Source organism: Alternaria conjuncta (assembly GCF_024043145.1).
Source record: "Alternaria conjuncta strain BMP 0040 chromosome Unknown scaffold_10, whole genome shotgun sequence".
In the NCBI taxonomy this organism is placed as follows: Eukaryota; Fungi; Ascomycota; class Dothideomycetes; order Pleosporales; family Pleosporaceae; genus Alternaria; species Alternaria conjuncta.
In genome coordinates this window covers 972,089-992,635 of record NW_026250099.1, presented here as the reverse complement: position 1 = coordinate 992,635, position 20,547 = coordinate 972,089, and the positions used below count along the sequence as shown (strand labels likewise).

At 52.4% G+C, this 20,547-nt stretch overlaps 7 protein-coding genes across 7 annotated transcripts; 2 read left to right on the top strand and 5 right to left on the bottom strand.

The window, feature by feature from the left end:
* Nucleotides 1-1,025: 1,025 nt before the first annotated feature.
* Nucleotides 1,026-1,631, top strand: J4E85_007394 (uncharacterized protein; the record flags this gene model as incomplete). Its single annotated transcript, XM_051471626.1, has 1 exon — nt 1,026-1,631. The coding sequence occupies one exon, from the start codon at nt 1,026-1,028 to the stop codon at nt 1,629-1,631; it is 606 nt and encodes a 201-aa protein (XP_051324700.1).
* A 644-nt stretch (nt 1,632-2,275) lies between these two features.
* On the bottom strand, nt 2,276-5,529 carry J4E85_007393 (uncharacterized protein; the record flags this gene model as incomplete). The annotated part of the gene is made up of 4 exons (XM_051471625.1): nt 2,276-2,596; nt 2,643-3,830; nt 3,887-4,137; nt 4,197-5,529. The coding sequence occupies 4 exons, from the start codon at nt 5,527-5,529 to the stop codon at nt 2,276-2,278; spliced, it is 3,093 nt and encodes a 1,030-aa protein (XP_051324699.1).
* Nucleotides 5,530-6,561: 1,032 nt separating this feature from the next.
* J4E85_007392 (uncharacterized protein) lies at nt 6,562-9,528 on the bottom strand (the record flags this gene model as incomplete). Its single annotated transcript, XM_051471624.1, has 3 exons — nt 6,562-7,142; nt 7,708-9,342; nt 9,393-9,528. 3 exons carry the CDS (start codon nt 9,526-9,528, stop codon nt 6,562-6,564), a joined length of 2,352 nt encoding a protein of 783 aa, XP_051324698.1.
* Nucleotides 9,529-10,552: 1,024 nt separating this feature from the next.
* J4E85_007391 (uncharacterized protein) lies at nt 10,553-12,343 on the bottom strand (the record flags this gene model as incomplete). The annotated part of the gene is made up of 3 exons (XM_051471623.1): nt 10,553-11,568; nt 11,621-12,271; nt 12,316-12,343. 3 exons carry the CDS (start codon nt 12,341-12,343, stop codon nt 10,553-10,555), a joined length of 1,695 nt encoding a protein of 564 aa, XP_051324697.1.
* A 611-nt stretch (nt 12,344-12,954) lies between these two features.
* On the bottom strand, nt 12,955-15,603 carry J4E85_007390 (uncharacterized protein; the record flags this gene model as incomplete). The annotated part of the gene is made up of 1 exon (XM_051471622.1): nt 12,955-15,603. The coding sequence occupies one exon, from the start codon at nt 15,601-15,603 to the stop codon at nt 12,955-12,957; it is 2,649 nt and encodes an 882-aa protein (XP_051324696.1).
* Nucleotides 15,604-16,357: 754 nt separating this feature from the next.
* On the bottom strand, nt 16,358-18,134 carry J4E85_007389 (uncharacterized protein; the record flags this gene model as incomplete). The annotated part of the gene is made up of 3 exons (XM_051471621.1): nt 16,358-16,505; nt 16,568-17,419; nt 17,485-18,134. The coding sequence occupies 3 exons, from the start codon at nt 18,132-18,134 to the stop codon at nt 16,358-16,360; spliced, it is 1,650 nt and encodes a 549-aa protein (XP_051324695.1).
* A 1,878-nt stretch (nt 18,135-20,012) lies between these two features.
* On the top strand, nt 20,013-20,358 carry J4E85_007388 (uncharacterized protein; the record flags this gene model as incomplete). The annotated part of the gene is made up of 2 exons (XM_051471620.1): nt 20,013-20,147; nt 20,200-20,358. The coding sequence occupies 2 exons, from the start codon at nt 20,013-20,015 to the stop codon at nt 20,356-20,358; spliced, it is 294 nt and encodes a 97-aa protein (XP_051324694.1).
* Between the last annotated feature and the right edge of the window lie 189 nt (nt 20,359-20,547).

Here is a 20,547-nt window from a genome sequence, read left to right as displayed (position 1 = left end):
TCCCGCGCCCGAGACCTGCCGCTACATAGCTCTTAGTTATGTGTGGGGAAATGCTACTCAAGTGCAACTCAGAAGAGACAATCTCCTTGAGCTTTCACGAGAAGATAGTCTATCTGATGCACGCATTCCTGCCACGATCCGCGATGCCATGACAGTGGTCGAGAAGTTGGGCGAAAGGTACCTCTGGGTAGATGCTCTTTGTATCGTATCCGATGATACTGCTATAAGGCAAGCAGCGATCTCCAACATGGACAACATCTATTCCGGGTCCATACTTACCGTCGTTGCGGGTACCTGCAATAGCGCCGACGACGCGCTCAGAGGCGTGAGCACCGAACGCCACTGTAAACAGATTACCCGCGAGATCTCCCCGGAGGTGACGCTTCTAGCGTATTTCGACGTTGAGTACTTCTTTAGAAAGACAACGTATTGTAAGCGAGCGTGGACGTATGTGAGCCTGCAGCGATAGACACCGGAGACCAGCTCACGCAGATAGATTCCAAGAGTTCCAGCTGGCACCTCGTCTACTGATCTTCGCGCCCAATGATCAGGTCTACTTTCTCTGCGACGAGGCTAGTTACACCGAAGATGGTCCAGAAGAATATGAGCCACGATACGCATCGGATAGGCTGCGCGTATCTAAGGAAAAGACCGAATTCACCTTTTCTCTCAAACGACGTTTACGTGGCCACCTTCCCCATACTAATTACCGATGGGCATTGTCAAAATATTCTCGACTCAACATTACGAAGAACGAAGACATATTGGATGCTCTGTCAGGTGTGTTAAAGAGAATTGGAGTTGGAGAATGCTTTCGGGGCCTGCCCGTTGATTACTTCGACCACGCCCTTTTTTGGCAGGGCTCTAAGCTAAAGCGACGTCAAGAATTTCCCAGCTGGACCTGGGCTGGTTGGAGTGGTGGTATGACTTACGTCAGCGAAGAACTTGATTATGTACATATATATGGGGACGCAAAGTCATATCCGGACGATGAGCATCGAGAATGGTTGCACAAGGCCTCGGAGATGGAGCTTATGCAACTATACCTAAAGCATGCAACCTGGATAGTCTATTACGTCTGGGACAACCAAAACACTGGACATGAACCTCGATGGCTTCGCGGCGGAAGGCCTACTGATGGTGTCAGTTCCGCTACTGAGGCACACGAGGCTAGATTTCCAGGACTGCCATGCAACACCCTTCCCTCCAAGTCATATCGTCATTCCTTCGATCAGACACCGCTCGTGACTCGCACAAAGTTGACATTACTACATTTCTGGACAGTTTCGACTTATTACGAGGTTCGCCACAATACACTGGGCACGGGAGGCGAAATGATGGACTCGGAGAGCAATCCAGTCGGAAGTTGCGATTTCGACCGTAAACCCAATTTAGAAGACATGGAGGCACCTCGGTCATGTCACGAGTTCATCGTTATCTACGAAGAGGGAGATTTGAGCTACGAACGGTGGAGGAGCAGCTCTTACATTCCTTCCAAGAAGTACAGAGTCATTATGATTGAGTGGAACGGGGACATCGCCGAGAGGATTGGATCTGGCTATCTCCAGCGAGAAGGCGTGTTCAAGTCGTGTCGCAGGCCGATGGAGTGGAAGGAGATTGTACTTGGATGAGCTACTTTCTGTCGCTGTTATGCGAAGTCATGAGGTCAATTGAACGTTACGTGCCCACATCCTCTCACGTCGTCGCCAAGACCCGAATTACTGTGAACACATCGCCGCCCACATTATTTACGTTGGACAAGGTCTTACTACTGAATTGGTTCATGACAATATTACAAGATGACAATATGATGTACAGCACGAAACCTCTCACAAAGATTAAGACTGACTTTGATGGGGCTATCAGCATGCAAATCAAAGCAGGTTATTTTTATTCAAAGGAGTGACTGGTATTCTTTCTAAATGAGTGACTAACTAGAGGAACCGTGTGAGGCCAACAGTTGAAGCAGCGCGGAAATCAGAACGCAAGACAGGGGTCGAGACGGACGAAGGAAAACGGGCATGGTGTGGGCAGGGAAAGGGGGTGGGGCGGTAAGAGATCGCAAAGGACGAGGCGAACAAAGGAAAGGAAGGAAAGTGTGGGCAGGAGGGGGATGGGGAGCGAATGAGGTGGTGGATGCGCGAACATAGGAAAGAAAGAGATGTGTGAAAGAGCGACTGATCAAGTCCAACCAGCTCCCGAAGGAACGGTAGAAGACAGGAAAGAATCGTACCAACAGCGCTGTGATCTGGACGCCACTTGATAGATCAACGGGTTAGATGTAGAACATCTTCTCATCGAGCTGTTCCAGCCAGGGATTGTCGCGTCCGAACGGTTGACTCACTTCGTTGTTGCCACTTGGGATGTCGCTGAAGAGATACTCGCGCATCACTTTCACCATCTCTTGGCCGTTTGCCTCGGCCTCTTTGTCGCCTCTGTGCAGTCGACGCAACATGCTAGGCACGAGGTCAAATTGATTAGTAACGGCGAACCGGAAGTAGTTGAAGGTGTGGAGTGCGAGCTTTCGGGCGTAGTGCAACGGAAGTGCGATTGCGACGCGCTTGTCGAGCTGAAAAGTAGTGTTCAAGTTGTACGTCTGTAACTTGTTAGCGAAGATAGTAGAGTCATATCCGAGAACTTACCAGCCGTGCTAAGTCTGCCATGCTTAGATCGAGTGAAGGCAAAGTTTCTGTTGCTGGCTGAACAAAGTAACGGAACTGGCGGCCTTTATTGGAAGCTTTGAGCTCGTTGGTAGTAAAGAATTCCTTCTCGCCGTCGGCCATGCTGGGTTCTACTCGGGGATCGTAAGGAGAGTTTCGACATTTGTTGGCCACTACGTAGGTGAAGCTCACTCTTGTACTAAACACGGCAGTCAGGGCTCTGGAGATGGTGTCCTTCTCTTTGTCGATAGTTGTCTCCTCCAGGTGACCGATACTGTCACGGTAGAATATGACGGACGGAACGGCCGCAGGATGGTACTTCTTCCAAGCCTGAAGCCTCTCGGTTACCATAACGTCGAGGCCAAGGATTTGGTCTTCCATCGTGCGCTTCAGATGTTTACCACGCCATGCAGCTGAGCTATAGGTCGGCTGCAAACGCACCGAGCCAGGAAAGTTTGTCAAGCGCTCGTCGATGGAAGCTACCACAGCTGCAACGGAAGGACAGTGCTCGGCACATTCGGGACCGGGGTGCGATATATGTGCTCCGATGATCAATGGGTTTGAGACGCCGCTGGTGTCACTCAGAACGTCGGCCGTGAAAAGCGGCTGACCGTGCATGACCGAAAGAGTCTGAAGGACCTTTCGTGGAAAATAGTTGACTTTGCCCTCATTGGCCCGCATCGACTGGTCAAGATTCTTCTCTGTCATGCAGAACGTAACAGCGCCGATCTTTCGGTTGCCGAACTTCTGTAAGTCTGCGCGGATGTTGCGAAGCTCTGATACAGACCGTCCTGTACTATCGATAATCGCGAGGATGGTATTTGGCCTTGCCTGGTATAGAGCTCGCAGCTCAGCTGAGCCCCCAAAGTCTGGTACGAGTAGTAATCGCTTCGTGTCCGCAACGGAGGCGGTGGGAAGGTTAAACTCCGGATCGATCTTGATGAGTTCTAAATCGTTGTGCTGCGCTTTAAGATTATTGACTATGTTATTCACAACAATTGAGGGACTCCGTCGGACTCCCTTGGCTTCGACGTAAATAATGCCAAGTCTCAGGCTGATGGTTTGACTGGAGACGGAGGATGTGAGACGCCTTGGAGGAATCGGCTTTGTCTTCGTGCTTTTCCTCGATCCTTTTGGGGTGAGCGCTTCGAACTCTCCGATTGGAATTTGCTAGATGAAGAGTCAGCTGAACTTCTCAATTTCCTCGAACTATCTTCTGTACTCACTTCCATGTCGTCGTACTTGAGCAAGCCGGCGAGAGGCTCAACGATACTGTTGGCCACTTCCTTTGCACGCCGCTCGTGGTCGTCATCCGATTCGTAAGCCTTACGCGCGCGCTTCATAAGAGCTTTCGTCAATGCTCGGTGAGTGATCATTTGATCGCCGCTTGTGAGTAGAGTTTCGAGGGGTACCCAGGTGTTTCTAGCAATCTCGGCAAGTGGAAGCGAGGGGTACTCCAAGCTTCTCTTGAGGATCCCTGGTGTGGAATTAGTTCATCGCGCTTCGTGAAAGATTGGACGCATCGAAGTGACTTACTGGTAGCAAAGTACTTGTGGACGCTAAATCTCTCGTTCTCGATCTGGAAATCCGGAACGGCGCCTGCTAGCTTAACGTTGTGAATGACGAAAGGGTGCTTGTTACCGCTTTCGTTCGTATCCATAGACGACTGTGAGACGTTCGCACTTTGAGATGGGACAATAGTGCTATTTCGAGGTGATGGGCGCGACAAATTTCCGCTCGAAAGGTCTTGACCAGTTGCAGTACCTGTTGCGGTGCTTCCAGTACCCGATGTTGTAATGAGTGGCAGGCCGTGGTTACGGGTAACGTGAAGACCAACCAGCATGGATCGGATAGTCGAAAGGTTGATGTGTTCAGGACCAGTAAGAACGCTAGGTCCCAAAACACTTAGCACCAGGTCGGAAAGGCGGATGCCATCCCCTAAGCCTGGTACGAGATCGAATTCAAGATGTAGAGCCGGCTGTACGGGATCGATCTTAACGTTGGATCGAAATAGAACCTTCATGAAATTGGCCTCTTTGATGACGAGTGCATCTTGCGACTTCAAAGACGAGAATGACGACCAATCTGAAGAAACGGATGCATCTGTAGCAAAATCTGGCCTGAGCGGCGAATTGGGGTCCTCGGCGCAGTTATCAAACAGTATCTGCTTACAGTTACTCAAGAATCCTTTCGGAGGAATTGAGCGAATGGTGACATCTCGGATGAGCAGCTTGAGCATCTTCCAGTACTTGTCGGTCATGGCTTTGGTCGTGGCCTCGGTCTTGACGGAAAACACCTCGCGAGCCTGTACATCGCAATACACAGCATCAGCAATCCTTTCATTTCTGACTCGCTTTTCGACCGTGGGGACGAGAATTTCCTTCCGGTCGCTTATCTCTCGAAGCTTCCGCTCGATTTCCTGTTCCATGTCGATGTCCAAAACGAGGATGTGATCGATCAGTCCTTCTTCCGCCGCATTCTTGAATCCAGTTTCGGCTAGTCTAAGCGAATAATTGTTCTCAAGCTCAACAAGCTCTTTCTTGATGAAGCTTTCGATGGCATGTTTCCTCAGCCTTTTGCTAAAGATAGGGCGATGATCGCTGTCTGTATTGACGTTGGCATCGGCGAGACTGGTCACTTTGATCGGGATGATGTGGATGCTGGGCAGACTTTTGAAGGAGTAGCTTACGCGACATAAGGCGGTGTTGCTGGGCGGTTCCACGGAAGGTTCAACTGTCGATAGCCAACTTTTGATGTTAGTCTCCTGGTCGAGTTCGTCGGAAACTCCATCTAGTTGACTTGAAGCTAGATTAGTCTTTCTCGGGCGTTTTCTCAGGGCGAGGGGAGTTGGATCGGATGAACTAGCCATTTTTGTAAGGTACAAAGATGAGAGTGTGCTCTGGTGTGGTCAGTCAAGAATGGCAGTGATATTCGAGCTTTTTATGCTGTGAGAGAGTCCAGTGTCATGTTTGCTGCCAACGGTCATCTAGTCATCCGTCCATACTGTGTTAGCTTGTCAGGCCCAATCCGTGTTGCGGTTTTCTACCGCAAATACCTGTAGATGACATGCTACCTATCCATCCTCTGCATCGCGCTTGACGAGCGGTTTGCTGTAGGGCATGATGGCATGACCAACGTCCAGCGGTCTGCTTGGATCGAAGTTGAGGCACATGGACTGGAGGATAACACGGAAAATAATTGAAGGCCTCGAACAAGAGGACAGTAGTAATACGAAGACAATGATGCTTAGGTGCTCTTGGCTGGATAGAAGACGTATCGTTTGAAGATTACGCGCTTCGGGAATATGCCGAGTGCGATCTCCTTACTGTGTGGCCAGCGCTCTTCTCGTACTGAAGATTGATGGATTTCCAGCAGTGTCGGGTTGTTGGTCTTCGTCATCGGCCACATAGAGGGCAGTAATGCGTAATTTGTGACGGCACGGTCTTCGAGGTACCATCGAATGCATATGCGCAGTCTATTCACGGGCAAAGTATTGCAGGATACGTTGGCTGATTGGCGTGCGACGGTGGAGTGTAGAGGCGTAGGATCAGGGATTGTGAAGCACATGATGACGTCATCTAACGTAATCCACATTGCCGACTGCCTACCGAGCTAGCCCTCTCATTCAACAAGCTCATCCTTTCATGTCGCATTCGCGAAGATTGCCGGCTATTTAATGCCGCAAGAGATGGACGATGCAACGGTTCTCCTGTAGCCAGGTACCTGTCGATTCGTTTTACAACTCGACATTTGGGCCCTACGATATTGCATCATACCAGTCCATCTGCAACACACACAGTACATAAGAAAGGCGATAGCAGGGGACTAATAAGAATTACAGTAAACGAAGAACCTCGCACTTTCCAAAAGATGTTTCATCGTGCGCTCGTACTATGCGCCGCTACTCAGGTACATCATCTCGCGATCTACGACTCAGCTTCTCCCATTCCTGCGACACAGCTCGGGAGCGCAGCGTCACCACCTTGACCCCACGCTTCGCTCTCTTCCTCCGTGTGATATGTGCATCAATATCCTTCGCAATTCCATTCGGCGCCTTCTTCGTTTTCTTCGCTGTTGGGGATGGTGCATTCGCAATGGCGTCTTCCTCTTCTTCTACCAACATCTCCTTACTCTTCCCCAACTTCTGCCTCTTACCCTTCTTCTTAGCACTGATACGTATCCTCTCCGCAGCCACCGCCACCTCAACATCTTCAACACGGCACAGTCCCAACTTACCCAACACCTCCGCCTCAACCTCCGCACCGTACGCCTTGCGAAACTGGTCATCTAGCATGCGCTTCACAGCCACAGGCTCAACCTGCATCATCTTGCAAGTCGGAAATACCGCTAATTCAAGCTGCTGTGCCATCGAACGCAAAAGAACCTCGTCGACCTCATCGCGATCAATGATGGGCAGCTCACCGCGGAGCTTGCCGATGACGGCGTGTTTCTCGTCATCGTTGAGATTGGCAGTTTGATATTCTTCGAACGTGTAGTCAGTGATGCTGGGTCCGCGTTTCGCGACTGGAGTGGTATTGGGTGGCAAGAAGGAAGGCGGGTGTGCCGGCGTGCCGATCCTTATGTCATTCACTCCTCTCAGACGCCCCACGACAACTCTGGGTTCGCTTTTCTTGTCGCGTTTAGGCATACGTTGATGAGTATAGTGCAACGTACGGAGTTGAGTTGAATAGGCGTTTCTGCTGACGAATGTGAGTAAGTAAAGAAACCAAAAGCTTTTGTAGCCAAAAGGTGCTTTGCACATGACCTACTGGCTCTGTAATTCACTTCCATTTTGATCTTACCGGAGCGAGACTATGCTTTCTGATGCGCTCGTATCGGTGGTTTGTACTGTACGGACGCATGTGGCTCGCTGTCTTGCATTACTGGTAGCGAATAGTTGACGAAAGTTGAGAACGATTTGACAAGAGTGAAAACGTGACGCATTTCATGAGGGTAAATATTTCATTAATGGTTTTATTATATAATTCACGTCGCATCGTGCGCCCCGTGCATTTGGATCGCTTCAAGGCTCATAGCATAAACAGACCGGCAAGAACACCGAAGACGCTGACGCCAACGGCGCCTTGACCGAGACGTGCAGCTGCGTTCTCAGTCTGCTGAGGCGGTGCACCAGTCGTGGGTGAAGTGCCGTTGCTGGTACCGTTACCAGCTCCGGGAGTGTCCTCCCTCTGGCCGTCGACCTCCTCGATACGTCCATCGAGCTCGATGTTCACTGGTGTCTGGTTCAAGATGTACGAAGTGAGTACCTCATCCTGAGTGTCCAGGGTGATGAAATCGGTTGATGGCTCGAAGAAGTTGTCACCGCCACCAGCGATGAAGTCAAGAGTGACCATCTGGTAGGTAGTGTCGTTGTTTAGAGGCTCGTCACCAATGGTGACAGAGACAAGCTTGGAGTTGTTGGCGTTCTCGGGGTTGTATTCGACCTTGATGCCAGTGCTGACCTGGAAGAAGGAGGTGACTTCCCTGCCATTGCCGACGTTGACACCGGTCACGATACCTTCCAAAGACTCCCAGAGGGTCTTGCCATCGATTTCAACCTGAACAATAGCATTACCAAAGGGAAACGAGGTCAAGACTTCGCCGCGGGTGATGTCACCCTGGTCAATGGTGGCACGGATACCACCAGCGTTGATGAGAGCAAAGTCGACGTCATCGGTGTTGTTCTTGCGGTACGCGAGCATAGCATCAGCCATGAAGTCACCAAGCAGACACTCTTTTTGTTGGCAGGTCGTCTGGTCGAGCTCTACTTCGCTGGTACCAAGCACCTCAGCAGCGAACTCCTCGAAGGGAATGCGCCACTCCTCAATCTGCTCTTGAAGATCCTCATCCTGTTCAGTAGTGTTGGTGAGGTGAATCGGGGCGCCATGATAAGCGAGAATCTTGCCCTGAGGGTCGTATGTGACATCGATGTAGCCGAGGTACTCGCCCCAGCGGTAGGCAGTAACAATGAAGACCTCGTCTCCATCTTGGTTCTCGACAATTGTTGGATATTTGCCTTCAGCATCTTCCATGTCACCGAGCAGGGTGTGGCTGTGGCCGCCCATGATGAGCTGGAGACCAGTGGTAGCCTTGGCCAGCTCCTGGTCCTTGTCGTAGCCAATGTGAGTGAGAGCAGCAATCCTGGAGATGTTGGTAGTGGCCTTGATCTCATCGATAGCACCTTGAACGGCCTCAACGGTGTTGGAGAAGACAGTGGTAACATCGGCATTGCTGAGACTGCCGGTCTCCTCTGCAGTGACACCGATCAGCGCCAAGCCGTGCTCCTCGAAGATGGTGTATGGCTTGACAGTCTTGTTGACGTTCTCGTCCTCGGAATGCACGTTCGCGCTGACAATGGGGAACGTGAGGTTGACCAGGAACTCTCCGAGCGCCGCATCACCGCCATCAAACTCGTGGTTGCCGAGAGTCATGGCATCAAATCCGAGCTGGTTCAGGGTCTCCGCAATCTTCTCGCCGCCGTAGTAACCGTAGAACAGAGTGCCCTGGAACTCATCACCGGCGTTCAAGAAAAGACTGTCCTCGTAGTTGGGGCGTTGCTCCTCGATGACGGTCTTCACACGCGCGTAACCACCATAGCAGCCGCGCTCGGGCCTGGTGCAGTCGGTTCCTGAGGAGCTGAACTCATCAAGGTGGGCATGCACGTCGTTGATGTGGAAGAATGCTGAATCACGTGAGCAGAAGCAATGTTGGAGTCAACACATGCTGACTTACAGATGTTGTAGTTTCCGTCCGCATCAATGCCTCGCTTCACCATACGTTTGCTGTACAGCGCGTCTTCTGCTTGAGCGATCGCCGTCAGCGCCGAGACGGCGAAAAGTGACGCGCTAGATCCAGTGGCGAACTTCATCTTCTCTCCGACTGGGCTTGGTGGAGTTGGTGAGAAGAGGCGCGAGCACGACAGTAAGCCTCCTTTCTGGCAGCCTGTCACTATTTGTACCACGCAAACAAAGCGGACGCCGCCGCCTCAGTAGCTGCAGTCACGGCATTTCAGCCTTGGCGACCTTGGCGGTGGCCGTGCTTAATTCTCGGCAACTGCCTCTTGAGGTTTGGCGCCTTGCTGTGCCTGATAACAATTCACCAATGAGCAACACACGTGCGACGTGGGCTTACAGGACGCAGGAACGTTGCGCGAAGGCCTGGAACTCGGCGTTGCCTTCTGCATGAATTCGATGACATTGCCGTCAACACGTGGGCTTGGGATGCAAAACAACGAATGGAGCTGGCGCTTAGAGGAGGGAATATAGTTCTCTGGGAGCCGAGCTATCCATAGTCGAGTTCATACTAACGGGAAAACGGGCGGACCGATGACGGTGATGATGATTCCGGTAACGGGCCAGATGTGGCATACCAACTCCGAAATCCCCAAGACCTGGATCCTGGAAGCCCCGGACATCACAACAGGTTCGTACGTAGAGGAAGATGAACATGTATAGTACATTGCGCTACGACGAAAAGACGAATGAGTAGTAAGCAAACAAGAACGGTATACGGAACGTGAAAATCGCCCAAACGCAATCCTCCAACATCAAAGCCAACAAAACCGTTATCACACCTGTGCGAGCCTGCCGCACCTCCTCCAAGACGCTCGCGTTCCACTGCATCGGTTTCCAAGTCGTAAAAGCGTTCGCGATAAATGCGGGGTCCCACCACTCGCCCCGCCCTGTCGAAAAAGACGCCCCGGCTTTGTTACGTGCTAGTGATCGTCAGCGTAAACCCACTTATCTTACCGAACCTCCATCAATCTTCCCATCATCTCATTCCTTCTCTTGAATAGCGCCCCTTTCTCGTCCGTAACCAAAGCCTTGATAGTCGTCGTTAGCGAAGAACGTGGAACCGCTTTAGAAGTCTCGTACCTCCAACAGCCCCGTCTCTCAGATCACCAAATCGGCACCCTGAAGACATTTCAGGTGCTCGTTCGCAAACTTCTCTAACCGTGACTCAACCCCAGTGGTGGGCCATCGCAAAGGCTTCTTGTACGCCTTGACACCCTTCGCCGGGATAGCCGCGTTGTCGAACGGCTCCTTGAACCTGCCGAAAGCCAGCACAGGTGTCCCCATCGCCCGATTACCGCACCACAACTTGCCAGCCTTGCCGATGTTGCTCAGATCCTGCATCATGCCAATGTCATCCGCGGTGATGACACTAGCGGCCTGCAAGGCAATCCTGAAGTCTGCGTTGCCGTAGTCAAGCTGACCCAGCGCTGGTCGCTCGCTGCGAGCCAACGCTTCTTGGTGGCGGCGCGCCTCGTACCGCTGGACGCTGACGTAGCGGTTGAGGAAGCGTCGCTTGATGGTCAGAGCGCCACTGTCGGAGCCTTCAAAGAGTTGACTTGCACCTCTGCCTGGCGAGGGTGGCTGAGAGTGGAGAAGGCCCGTCGGTGGTTCCCAGGAGAAGGACGCTGTGGACCCATCAACTGCAGTAGCGGACTGCTTGACGGTCTCTTCTACGTCGTAGAAGCGTGGCGCGATGGGTCCCTCAACGTAGCAAACATGCTTCTTGACGGCCTGGGAGTTGGGCTTGCGCATGGCCGACTTCAGTACAGTCTTGGCCTTGCGTGATGCCTGTGCATCTGGCCTCCTTGCGGACCTCTTTGTGTTCGCACGGCTGACTCTGCGCTTTGACAACGAAACTGGAGCCAAGTTCCGCTTCGGGAGCGACTTGGCAACAGTGGTTGGCTTGTTCGGAGTCTTGCGCAGAGCTGCCACCGGAGCGACCGGCTTGCGTGGCTTTGACGCCGTGGCGTCGCGAGTCGATGATGATGTTGACGTTGTCTTCGAAGTAGTCATCTGTTGTTTCGTAGTCTTCTGGGAGACAACAACAGATTTTGGCTTGACAACAGGCAGCCGTGAAGCTGGAGCCTTTGCCGAATGTGGCCTTTCGACAAAAGCTAAAACTGAAAGCCGTTAGTTGTGAAAGCAATTAGAGCTCGATGAACTTACCTCCTTCACTGGCGTCCTGTGTCAGATGAGACTCAGTCGTCACCGTAGTCCTTGATCGCACGCGCTCTAGACCAACCGAATCACCGGTGTAGTCAGGGCAGCGAGACAGTCCAACGAACCAGTCCCGGTTAGTGCGTAGCCCCATACCGAGCCGCTTCATACTGACCATCTTCCGTCCGAAGAGGTTCATGGCAGAAGTCTGCTGCTCAGGGCTGACGGAGTCGTCGAAGCTGTTGTCGTTGAACATGAGCGAAGTGTTGTCCATGTCGTCGTCCGCGGGCTCATCGATCTCCGACGCGGGCTCTTCAAACTCCATCGTAGGCTTCTCGGCCTCCTCATATAGCTCTTCCTCATCATCTTCCGCCTCCGTAGTGGTCTCGGCAGCGAGTACCGTAATCTTACGCCGAATAACCACACTCGTCATCCTCGCCCAAAGCCTCGACTGCTTCCGTACACTAGCCTCTTTTACCGCCGTAATCGTAGGCCTCGGGATACGCGTCTTACCGATCTTGCTATCCGCATTCTGCTTATAGTCAGCTCGAGCTCTAGCAAGTATCTTGGGTACCCTTGGCGCCGAAGCGGTAGTAATTGTCCTTGACGCCAACACACGAGGTGCTGGCTTAATTTGCTTCGCCGCCACCGGAGTGGCAGCTAGCCTTGTCCTTGAAGAAGTTGGTCGATGGAGCCGCTGGTACAGCGGCCTGACCGGGTTGGCGGTGACATTAGTGTGAACTGCGGCGCGGCGCATGTCAGGGACGCGGCGGGCAGGAGAGAGCGCATTCACGACTTTCTGGGTAGTGGCAATTTGCATTGTGACTAGTCTGTGACGATGTGAGTGTCTGTATATCAGAGCAGGTGCAAAGGTTAGGGGGCTTACTCGAATGTGTGGATGTGGTGAGGAGGCAGAAGTCGGGTGGGATCAAAATATTATATGTGTGGGTTGCGGGCGCCGACGCGCGAGTTTGCTATGGCAACGAGAAAATTCTCTCTATCTCGACAGAGATGGGATGAAATTAGTGTTGGAAGTATACGCCATTATCTGCATCTCGTTTTGCGACGACATAGTCGACATGCACTGCGTTCTCAAAGTTGCGTCTACGATGCAGACGCGCTAGAGCATCAGATCGCACCACCCGATGCGCTGGAAGCTTATCAACACTCACCTATGGGCTCGAAGACGTCGATTCATGAACACACTCGTCCAACGTAGACTTACCACGGCAAAGCGATGGTCAACATGTCCCACACTTAAGCTTTAAAATACACTGATGATACTAACGAATATCATATGGATTCATTCAGATTAATTGCTCTCATGCATGACATAATACTACCTAATTTGCAGTAAGAACAACTTTCCCTCCACTCAACCCTTCCGCCTTCGCTTCAACAACAATCTCCCCACTAGCACCCGCCTCGCTCCTCACGATAGCCAGCGCCATTCCGCCAAACGCCTTCCTCTTCGTCTCCGGGAACGGGCTCATGTCTGTCGGATCACCGTTATCCGTAGCAACGACAACACCCGGGCCAGACGAGACCTCAAAGCTAATCTCATCATCCGCCATCGGAACCAAGATGCCGTTCTCATCATGCACAGAAACAGTGATGAATGAGAGGTCGTAACCGTCACCAGTGATTGTCGTGCGATCAGCAGTCACGTTCAGCGATGCAGCAGAACCTGCTGTGAACTGAGATGCCGTGGCCCATTCTTCGCCGTCCTTGTACGCGACGACGCTGATGTTGCCGGGGCGGTACTTCACACCATCCCAGCGGAGTCTGTAGTCGTACTTTCCCCTTGATTGACGGCCTGCGGAGACACCGTTGACGAAGAGTTCTGCTTCGTCACCAGAAGTGTGAACATGTACGGGTGTGATCTCGCCGATGCGATCTTCGGGCCACGTCCAATGGGGGAGGATGTGGGCCATGGGTAGATCTGGTCTCCAGCGTGCTTGATAGAGGTAGAAGCGATCTTTCTTGAACCCAGCCAGGTCGATAATGCCGAAGTAGGAACTGCGACTTGAATTGTCGTATGGGGTGGGTTCACCGATGTAGTCAAATCCAGTCCAGACGAATTCACCAGCGACATATGGGTGCCTGTCTTGCTGTTCGAACACTTTATCGGGTGAAGCGGCCCATTCAGGTGCGTAGAGATCGTATGAAGACACAATGCTGTTCTCGGGGTCTCCGCCTTCCCCAGGTCCGCCGCCTACGATGGCACTCTTGTTTGCGGTGATGGGGAAGAGGTATTTGCCGCGAGTGCTGAGTGCTGATGCAGATTCGGTGCTCCAGATCATCTTCTCGGGGAACTCTTGTTTGAAACTGGGGAAGGTGCTCACCCAGGAGTCTCCTTTGCCCTCACCTTGGTAGTTCAAACCGATGATGTCGACAACGGCTGCTATTCCAGTAGTGGCGTTGGCGTTGTTCATACCGATGGTCACTTGGCGGGTAGGGTCTTCTTCGTGGGCTATGTCTTGAAGTGTCCTGCAAGTTTCGGTACCAGTAGAGTTCCTTTGTTCAGGAAGCTCGTTGCCAACACTCCATGAGATGATAGAAGGGTGGTTGCGATCACGGCGCATGAACGATCGGAGGTCAGGCTCGTGCCATTCTTGGAAGATGCGATGGAAGTCGTTCTCCACTTTGGGAAAGTTCCAGGTATCGAAGATCTCATCCATGACCATGAGACCGTATCGATCGGCGAGATCAAGAAACTCGGGAGCAGGCGGGTTGTGAGACGTGCGAAGAGCGTTATTGCCCATCTCTTGTAGGATTTCGATCTGACGTTCCGCAGCCCTGGTGTTGAAAGCTGCTCCAAGAGCGCCCAGGTCATGGTGGTTGCAAGATCCCTGAACGTAGATACGCTCGCCGTTGATGAGAACACCTTGGTTTGGGTCGTACGTGACCGAGCGAATACCAAATACAGTTTCATAGGTGTCCATAGCCTCTCCGCCGACTGAGACGGTAGAGATAGCGACGTACTCATTGGGCTTTTGGCTAGGTGGTGGTCCCCAAAGCTTTGGGTTCGGAACTGTAACTGAGCCGTGTACTGCTTGCTTAGAATGGCCTGCAACGTCCGCGTTCGCTGCAGCAAATTTTGCGACAGCTTCACCAGTAGCTTGTTTTGTCGTCGCGTCGCGCTCGAAGACTTCGGTAACAACTTCGACATGTTGACTGCTGTTACCCTTGTTCTCCAGATCGAGGACCATCTCGACAGTGGCCTCCGCCTCCGAGATGCTAGGAGTAGTGACGTAGGTTCCCCAATGTCCAACATGCACTGGGTTGACAGTGACAAGCCAAACATTACGGTAGATACCAGCGCCCGGGTACCAACGCGATGAGTCGAGCTTGTTGTCCAGACGAATAGCAAGTGTGTTCTCGCCAGCTTTGGCGTAAGGAGTAAGATCCAGACGGAAAGAGTTGTAGCCGTATGGCCATCCACCAACAAGGTGACCATTCAGCCATACCGCAGCATACGACATAGCTCCATCGACATCCAGAAAGACGGATTTGCCAGAGTGGAGGATTTCCGCATCCATGGAGAGCGTGCGGCGGTACCATCCGATTCCATTGATCGGCAAACGACCAAGGCCTCCCTCAACGCCCGGAGCGTCGAATGTACCGGAGATAGCCCAGTCATGGGGCAGCGAGACAGCTTCCCACGCGGCATCATCGAAGCTCGACTGAACATAGCTGACATTGGCGCCGGGAGCGGCACCAGATGGTCTCTCGTACTTTTCTCCAGTGATGAAGTCGTTCGCGCAAGGTAGCATCCACGGCTTCAAGCCCTCATAACTCAGGCCATCTGGATCCGAGGTGAATCGCTCAAATCGCCAGTCCGCGTTTAGCGAAGTGCGTTGACGGCCTGATGTTGTAGATCGTGGCTTAGACACCACATGAGCGGCTGCGGAGTCGAAGCAGACTGAGAACAAGAAGCCTAGGAGAAGGATACTGTACGAGTTGTACAGCGCTCGCACGGAACCCGTCATCCTGATGGGTGGTGATATGTCGGGAAATAAACCAACTTCAGGGCTAGCTCATCTGATGGTTGATGGCACCGATGCTGTCACTAAGAATGAGTGATAAGCGTGAACGGCGAAAACGGTAGATACACAGCTACTTTGTACCCGAGCAGAACCATGCGATACGATAGAGCACACTACGGGTCATTTCCCTCCGTCCCATGCACACACTCCGTCATGAACGGAAGAAACATAATGGTCGGCCCGTCTGGGCAGTACATAAAGCGCTGCCCGTAGAACGTTTTTCGCAGGACATTAGCCTACAGAGGTACTTCCCCGCCATGCAGCGTGCGGGGTGGCTGTCTCGGCGATACTTGGCCGTCGGCTTAAACTGTCTTTGCATAGAACGGATCCACTTGCCATGGTGAAGCTTCCGGATAAGTTGCGGAGGATGAAGATCACGGTGGTTCAGTGGTGAGCTTCGGTGGTAGTGACGTCGCGAGCTAGACCCGATAAGGTCATCGGTCCGCTTGCTATCTCCGCACGGTTCCGCAAGCGGGGTCAGCGAGCTGCTTCACGCTGGGGGGTCGTGGGAGCGATGAAATGAGTTGAAGTCTAAGGTATATAGGCGTGATTTTTAAATCGGTTGGTGACTGTGCAAAAGATAAAGAGACAAGTGAGACGCCGACAGAGCACCCGAAGTTAACGAGAAAAGGAAAGACTCATCGCATCATTGGACAGGACCGAAATGGAATTGCGAACAGCACTGAGAGAGAGAATATCAACGGCGCATCTCCGAAACGCCACCGTTGGGAGACTTCGATTCCTCAATCCGGTCCTTATAGTCGTTGTGGCCGGTGTAAGGCTCAGCGACCATAGGTGCCGCAGGTCCGCCCACGGCAGCATACCTCTTGCGCCTACGGAAGAAGCTGTGTCATGATAAGTCAGTATCTGTCTCAGTATCGCGACACTTGTGAGGGGTTAGACTTACATAACAGCTCCGATGATAGCAATCAGGATGGGCAAAACTAGACCGACGCAGACACCGATGATGACTTTGTTACTGACACCTCCGGTCGAGCCATTGACAAGATCGTGTACATGGTCATTACCATCTTCGTCAGGTGGAGCAACGTACGGTGTTGGTTTGCCGGACACAGCTCTCATAGTCTTTGCTTGTGTGCCGAATGCAATGGTTTCTTCGACGGTATCGGATGCTTCGACTGGCCATGTCGCTTCAACGCCGGGTGCTACTGACGTTGTGATAGTGGAGCTGAACTTCGTAGTAGTCGAGACTTGCTCCGAGTTGGGGCAGTTGGCAGGCCCGGGAATATTGCAGCTGACACCGCTTCTGGTGATTTCGGTACTTATCACCGTTTCGGTGAGATCCTCACGTCTCTCCGGTCCAGGTGTGATGGTGGGTGCCGGAGTAGGCTTGCCTTGGATACCACATACCTCCACTAACGTGGTCGTGAAGATGGCAGTAGATAGTTCTGCTACAGGACCCCATGTCTTTGTCTCGTTGAGGAATTCAACAGCGACTGAGGCTCCAGCGATGGCGCCTACAGCAAAGTTGTATTCTTGCAGGACTTTCAGCTTGCAGTCTTCGTCATCTGCAGCGTAGGTGATGTTGGTGTTGAACTCAGCTATGTTTGCGAAGACGGCGACTTCAATACCGGCTTCTACTGCTGGAGGTCCAAAGTTCATGTTGAAGACGTTGAAGGCTGGTGGGTCTGGTGGAACAACCTCAAGACCGCAGTGAGCACCAACACGAAGAGCTGCCGACATAGATATGCTTGCGCTTTCGAGAGTCACAGGTAGGAACTCGAATTGACCGCCGTTGCTGGATGTAGTTAGTATCTTGCAAATACATCGAAGATGTGGTCAGGTGTGAGAGCTGGAACTTACACAGTCATATCAGCGACTTCGTTTCCAAACAATGGAAGATCAATAGCAACGCCATCGTCAAGCTTGATGTGGAATCCGCTACTGATGTCGATAGCACCTTCTACGGCCAATATCAGATCAACAGTAACGACTGCGCCAAGCATTAGGTATTGTCCTATCTTCATCCCGACGGGAGTTTGTGTAGCGAAGAGGGTAATTTCGTATGTCGCACCGGCGCTCAGAGTGGTTCCAATCTCCAGGTATAGCTCCATGTCATCGAATTGGAAGTGTAAGTTAGCATCCTCGATGGGCGGAACGTCAAGGTCAAATGTAAGATTGAATGTGGGGAAGTCAAAGTCGAAGTCAGATGCGTCGATCCCGTCACTCATGTCGAAAGTGTTTTCGACCTCTTCTATCGACTTGACTAGATAGTCTTTGAAGTCGCTTGTGAGGTTCTGAACACTTGTCTTGACTGAGTCGGCGGTGCTGTTGAGGAGCGTCTCCGCGTCAAAGTCGCCGTCAATCGTAAGCTCGGCAGTAGCGACTCCCTTTACGTAGCACTTTCGACAGGTGACTTCTATGCCAGCTTCAATCACCCCGGTACCGTTTTGGTGGTCCCCCGCCTGATTGGTTCCGGCTTGCCTGAAGGAATGATCAGCGTCCATCGACATGAGAAGCACCCTGTATGTGTACTTACACCGACAACAAAGTGGCACCGCTCCAACTTCTTGCTATGCTTATCGGCTCAGCTTTGAAAGAAGCGTCCCGATTCTCTAGGCTAGCTAAAGCTAAGCCTCGCTTGATAGCGTGGTAGGTATCTTCCACAGAGTGGCCCGGAGCATGGCGGACCTGTACTGAAGAGTCGAGTGGTGTGACTGCGGCGTGGACACATGCAATGGCATAGGCCAGGAAAAGGGTACGAAAGAATGCCATCGTGCCCGAAGGAAGATAGGCGAAGTCTGAAAGAAATTTGCGTATAGACCGACCCAAGACGAAAGCCAAAAGCCAGAGGATTGCTACACTTCAGACGAGACCAAACCTACTCACTTATACACCACCCTCCCTCACCCCACCACAGTACTTCCGGGTATGTACCATCAGACGGCACGAGGCTTTGCGGCGTAGCACAACCGGGGGCCGAATATGCGGGATGCAACCGAAAATGCTTCAGTACACTGCTTCGCCACCAGCACCATACCAGAACCGGCGATACTGTAAGGAAGAGCATCCTTCGGACTTACATCGACTAGGCTCTGGTACATCTGCGACGGTAATCGTGACCTACTTTGTACTTTGTGTGTGTCTCCCGGTAATAAGACATGCAGGCTACGATACATTCCCCGGTAGATTGGGGGAGGATTGTGAGTGGTAGGGATGGTAAGCAGGGTGTTATTGGAGTACTGAGAGGAGGGGAGAGAAGGCAGATTCAAAGCCAAGGAGTGAGTACGAGAAGTGTATGCATCTCGCCGTTGTGGTGAGACTGTGGATGTACTCAGACTGCACTTTCAACCTCAGCCTTGCGGCCTTGACCTCGCAGATACGATTAAGTAATGCCGGTATGCGGAAATGTCTCGGCCCCATCATGATGGCCCCCATGAAGAGACCGAACTCGTGGGGAGATAAGCAAGGTTGGCGCAGATAGTATCCGTATACTATTTATGGGCATACACATCCACGGAGTCCAGATATCTAAGCCTTCCAAAAGACATAGGCTGAGCGACTTACCACACCTACCCCGCAGCGAGTAGCTGAGAGGCGTTGCTGTGATGGTTGCTGTTGCCCAGGCAAGCGATGCTGCGTTTTGCGGCGCAGTAGATGCATGGCACATATTTTCAGAACACTGCAGCGAGTGAGTGACCCCGCAGTGTTTCGAGTTGAAAACCATGCAGAATCGCAGCCTTTACTGGGTTGTCGTGTGTGCATCTCTCATGCTTGAAGGCCGCGGCGTACAGGGACGCGCGAATCAGAGGCGGAGGCTGGCTTTAGCCGTATCTTCCAGAATGTTGATCTCCAGGTGCTTTGTCGTTGGATGTAGTGCTACATGACAGTACCTAGGAACGCTGTTCTCCGATGGCGATGGGTAGGTACTGCGCAAGGGGTGCGGAAGTACTTTGCTGCTGCTGCATTTAGGCACATGCATTAATGCGCTGGATAGTGGGAGGTCATCAGCGTGGCCGATGAACTTGCTAGGCCATGATACTGAGAGAGACGAAAGAAAATGATAGCAGAAAGTATGCAGACGTTTGGGAGTTGCAGAATGGGCGGAGCGCAGCTTCCCCAGACCCGCGTGGGCACGCGTGAACCCGCCCATTGACGCTAGCCCCATTCCTTCAGGGTCCCTTGGCGCCCGAACGTCACCCATGGCAAGTCGCGTATGAAGGCTGCCAGAGTATCCCGAAACCGCCTCGAAGATACTCTCCGCACCCAGCAAGCCCGAGAAAGAAGCTTTCCACGCTCCGTATTGACGCGACCGCATACACCTCGACATACAACCGCCCAACCCCAAAAGCCCACGAAACTCAGGCCAGCGACTCCAACAACCCGCAACAATGTCGCAAGCCTACGAGCGCGAACAACAAAACAATTCCCGCCTCGATGAACTCGCCTCAAAGGTATCTGCGCTGCGGGGCGTAACGATAGACATCTACGATAATGCGCGCGACCAACATGTCATTGATAGCACGGTACGTTCCCCCGACACGTATACAAGAGCACGACTGACATCTCATCCTCTAGAGCGACACCTTCTCCTCCTTCGGCACATCACTCAAAGGCTCAGCCACACGCCTCACACGCATGGCGTCTTCGGGGAACAAAGTCGCGATCTTGAAGTTGGCGGGCATAATAATAGGGACGGTGGTGGTGTTGTACTGGGTTTGGCATTTGATCTTTTGAGGAAAGATAAAGTGCGTGAAGATTGGAGTTGATACGGGAACATGCCTAACAAGAGTCGCGGGATAAGGTTGCGGGATCAGGTCGAGGGAAAGGTCTGGGAGAGGGCATAAGGTTGAGAACGCAGGCGACAACATGGGAATGCCGGCAAAGATTACGGGATGGGCAGGCAGGAATTATGTGTCACAGAGG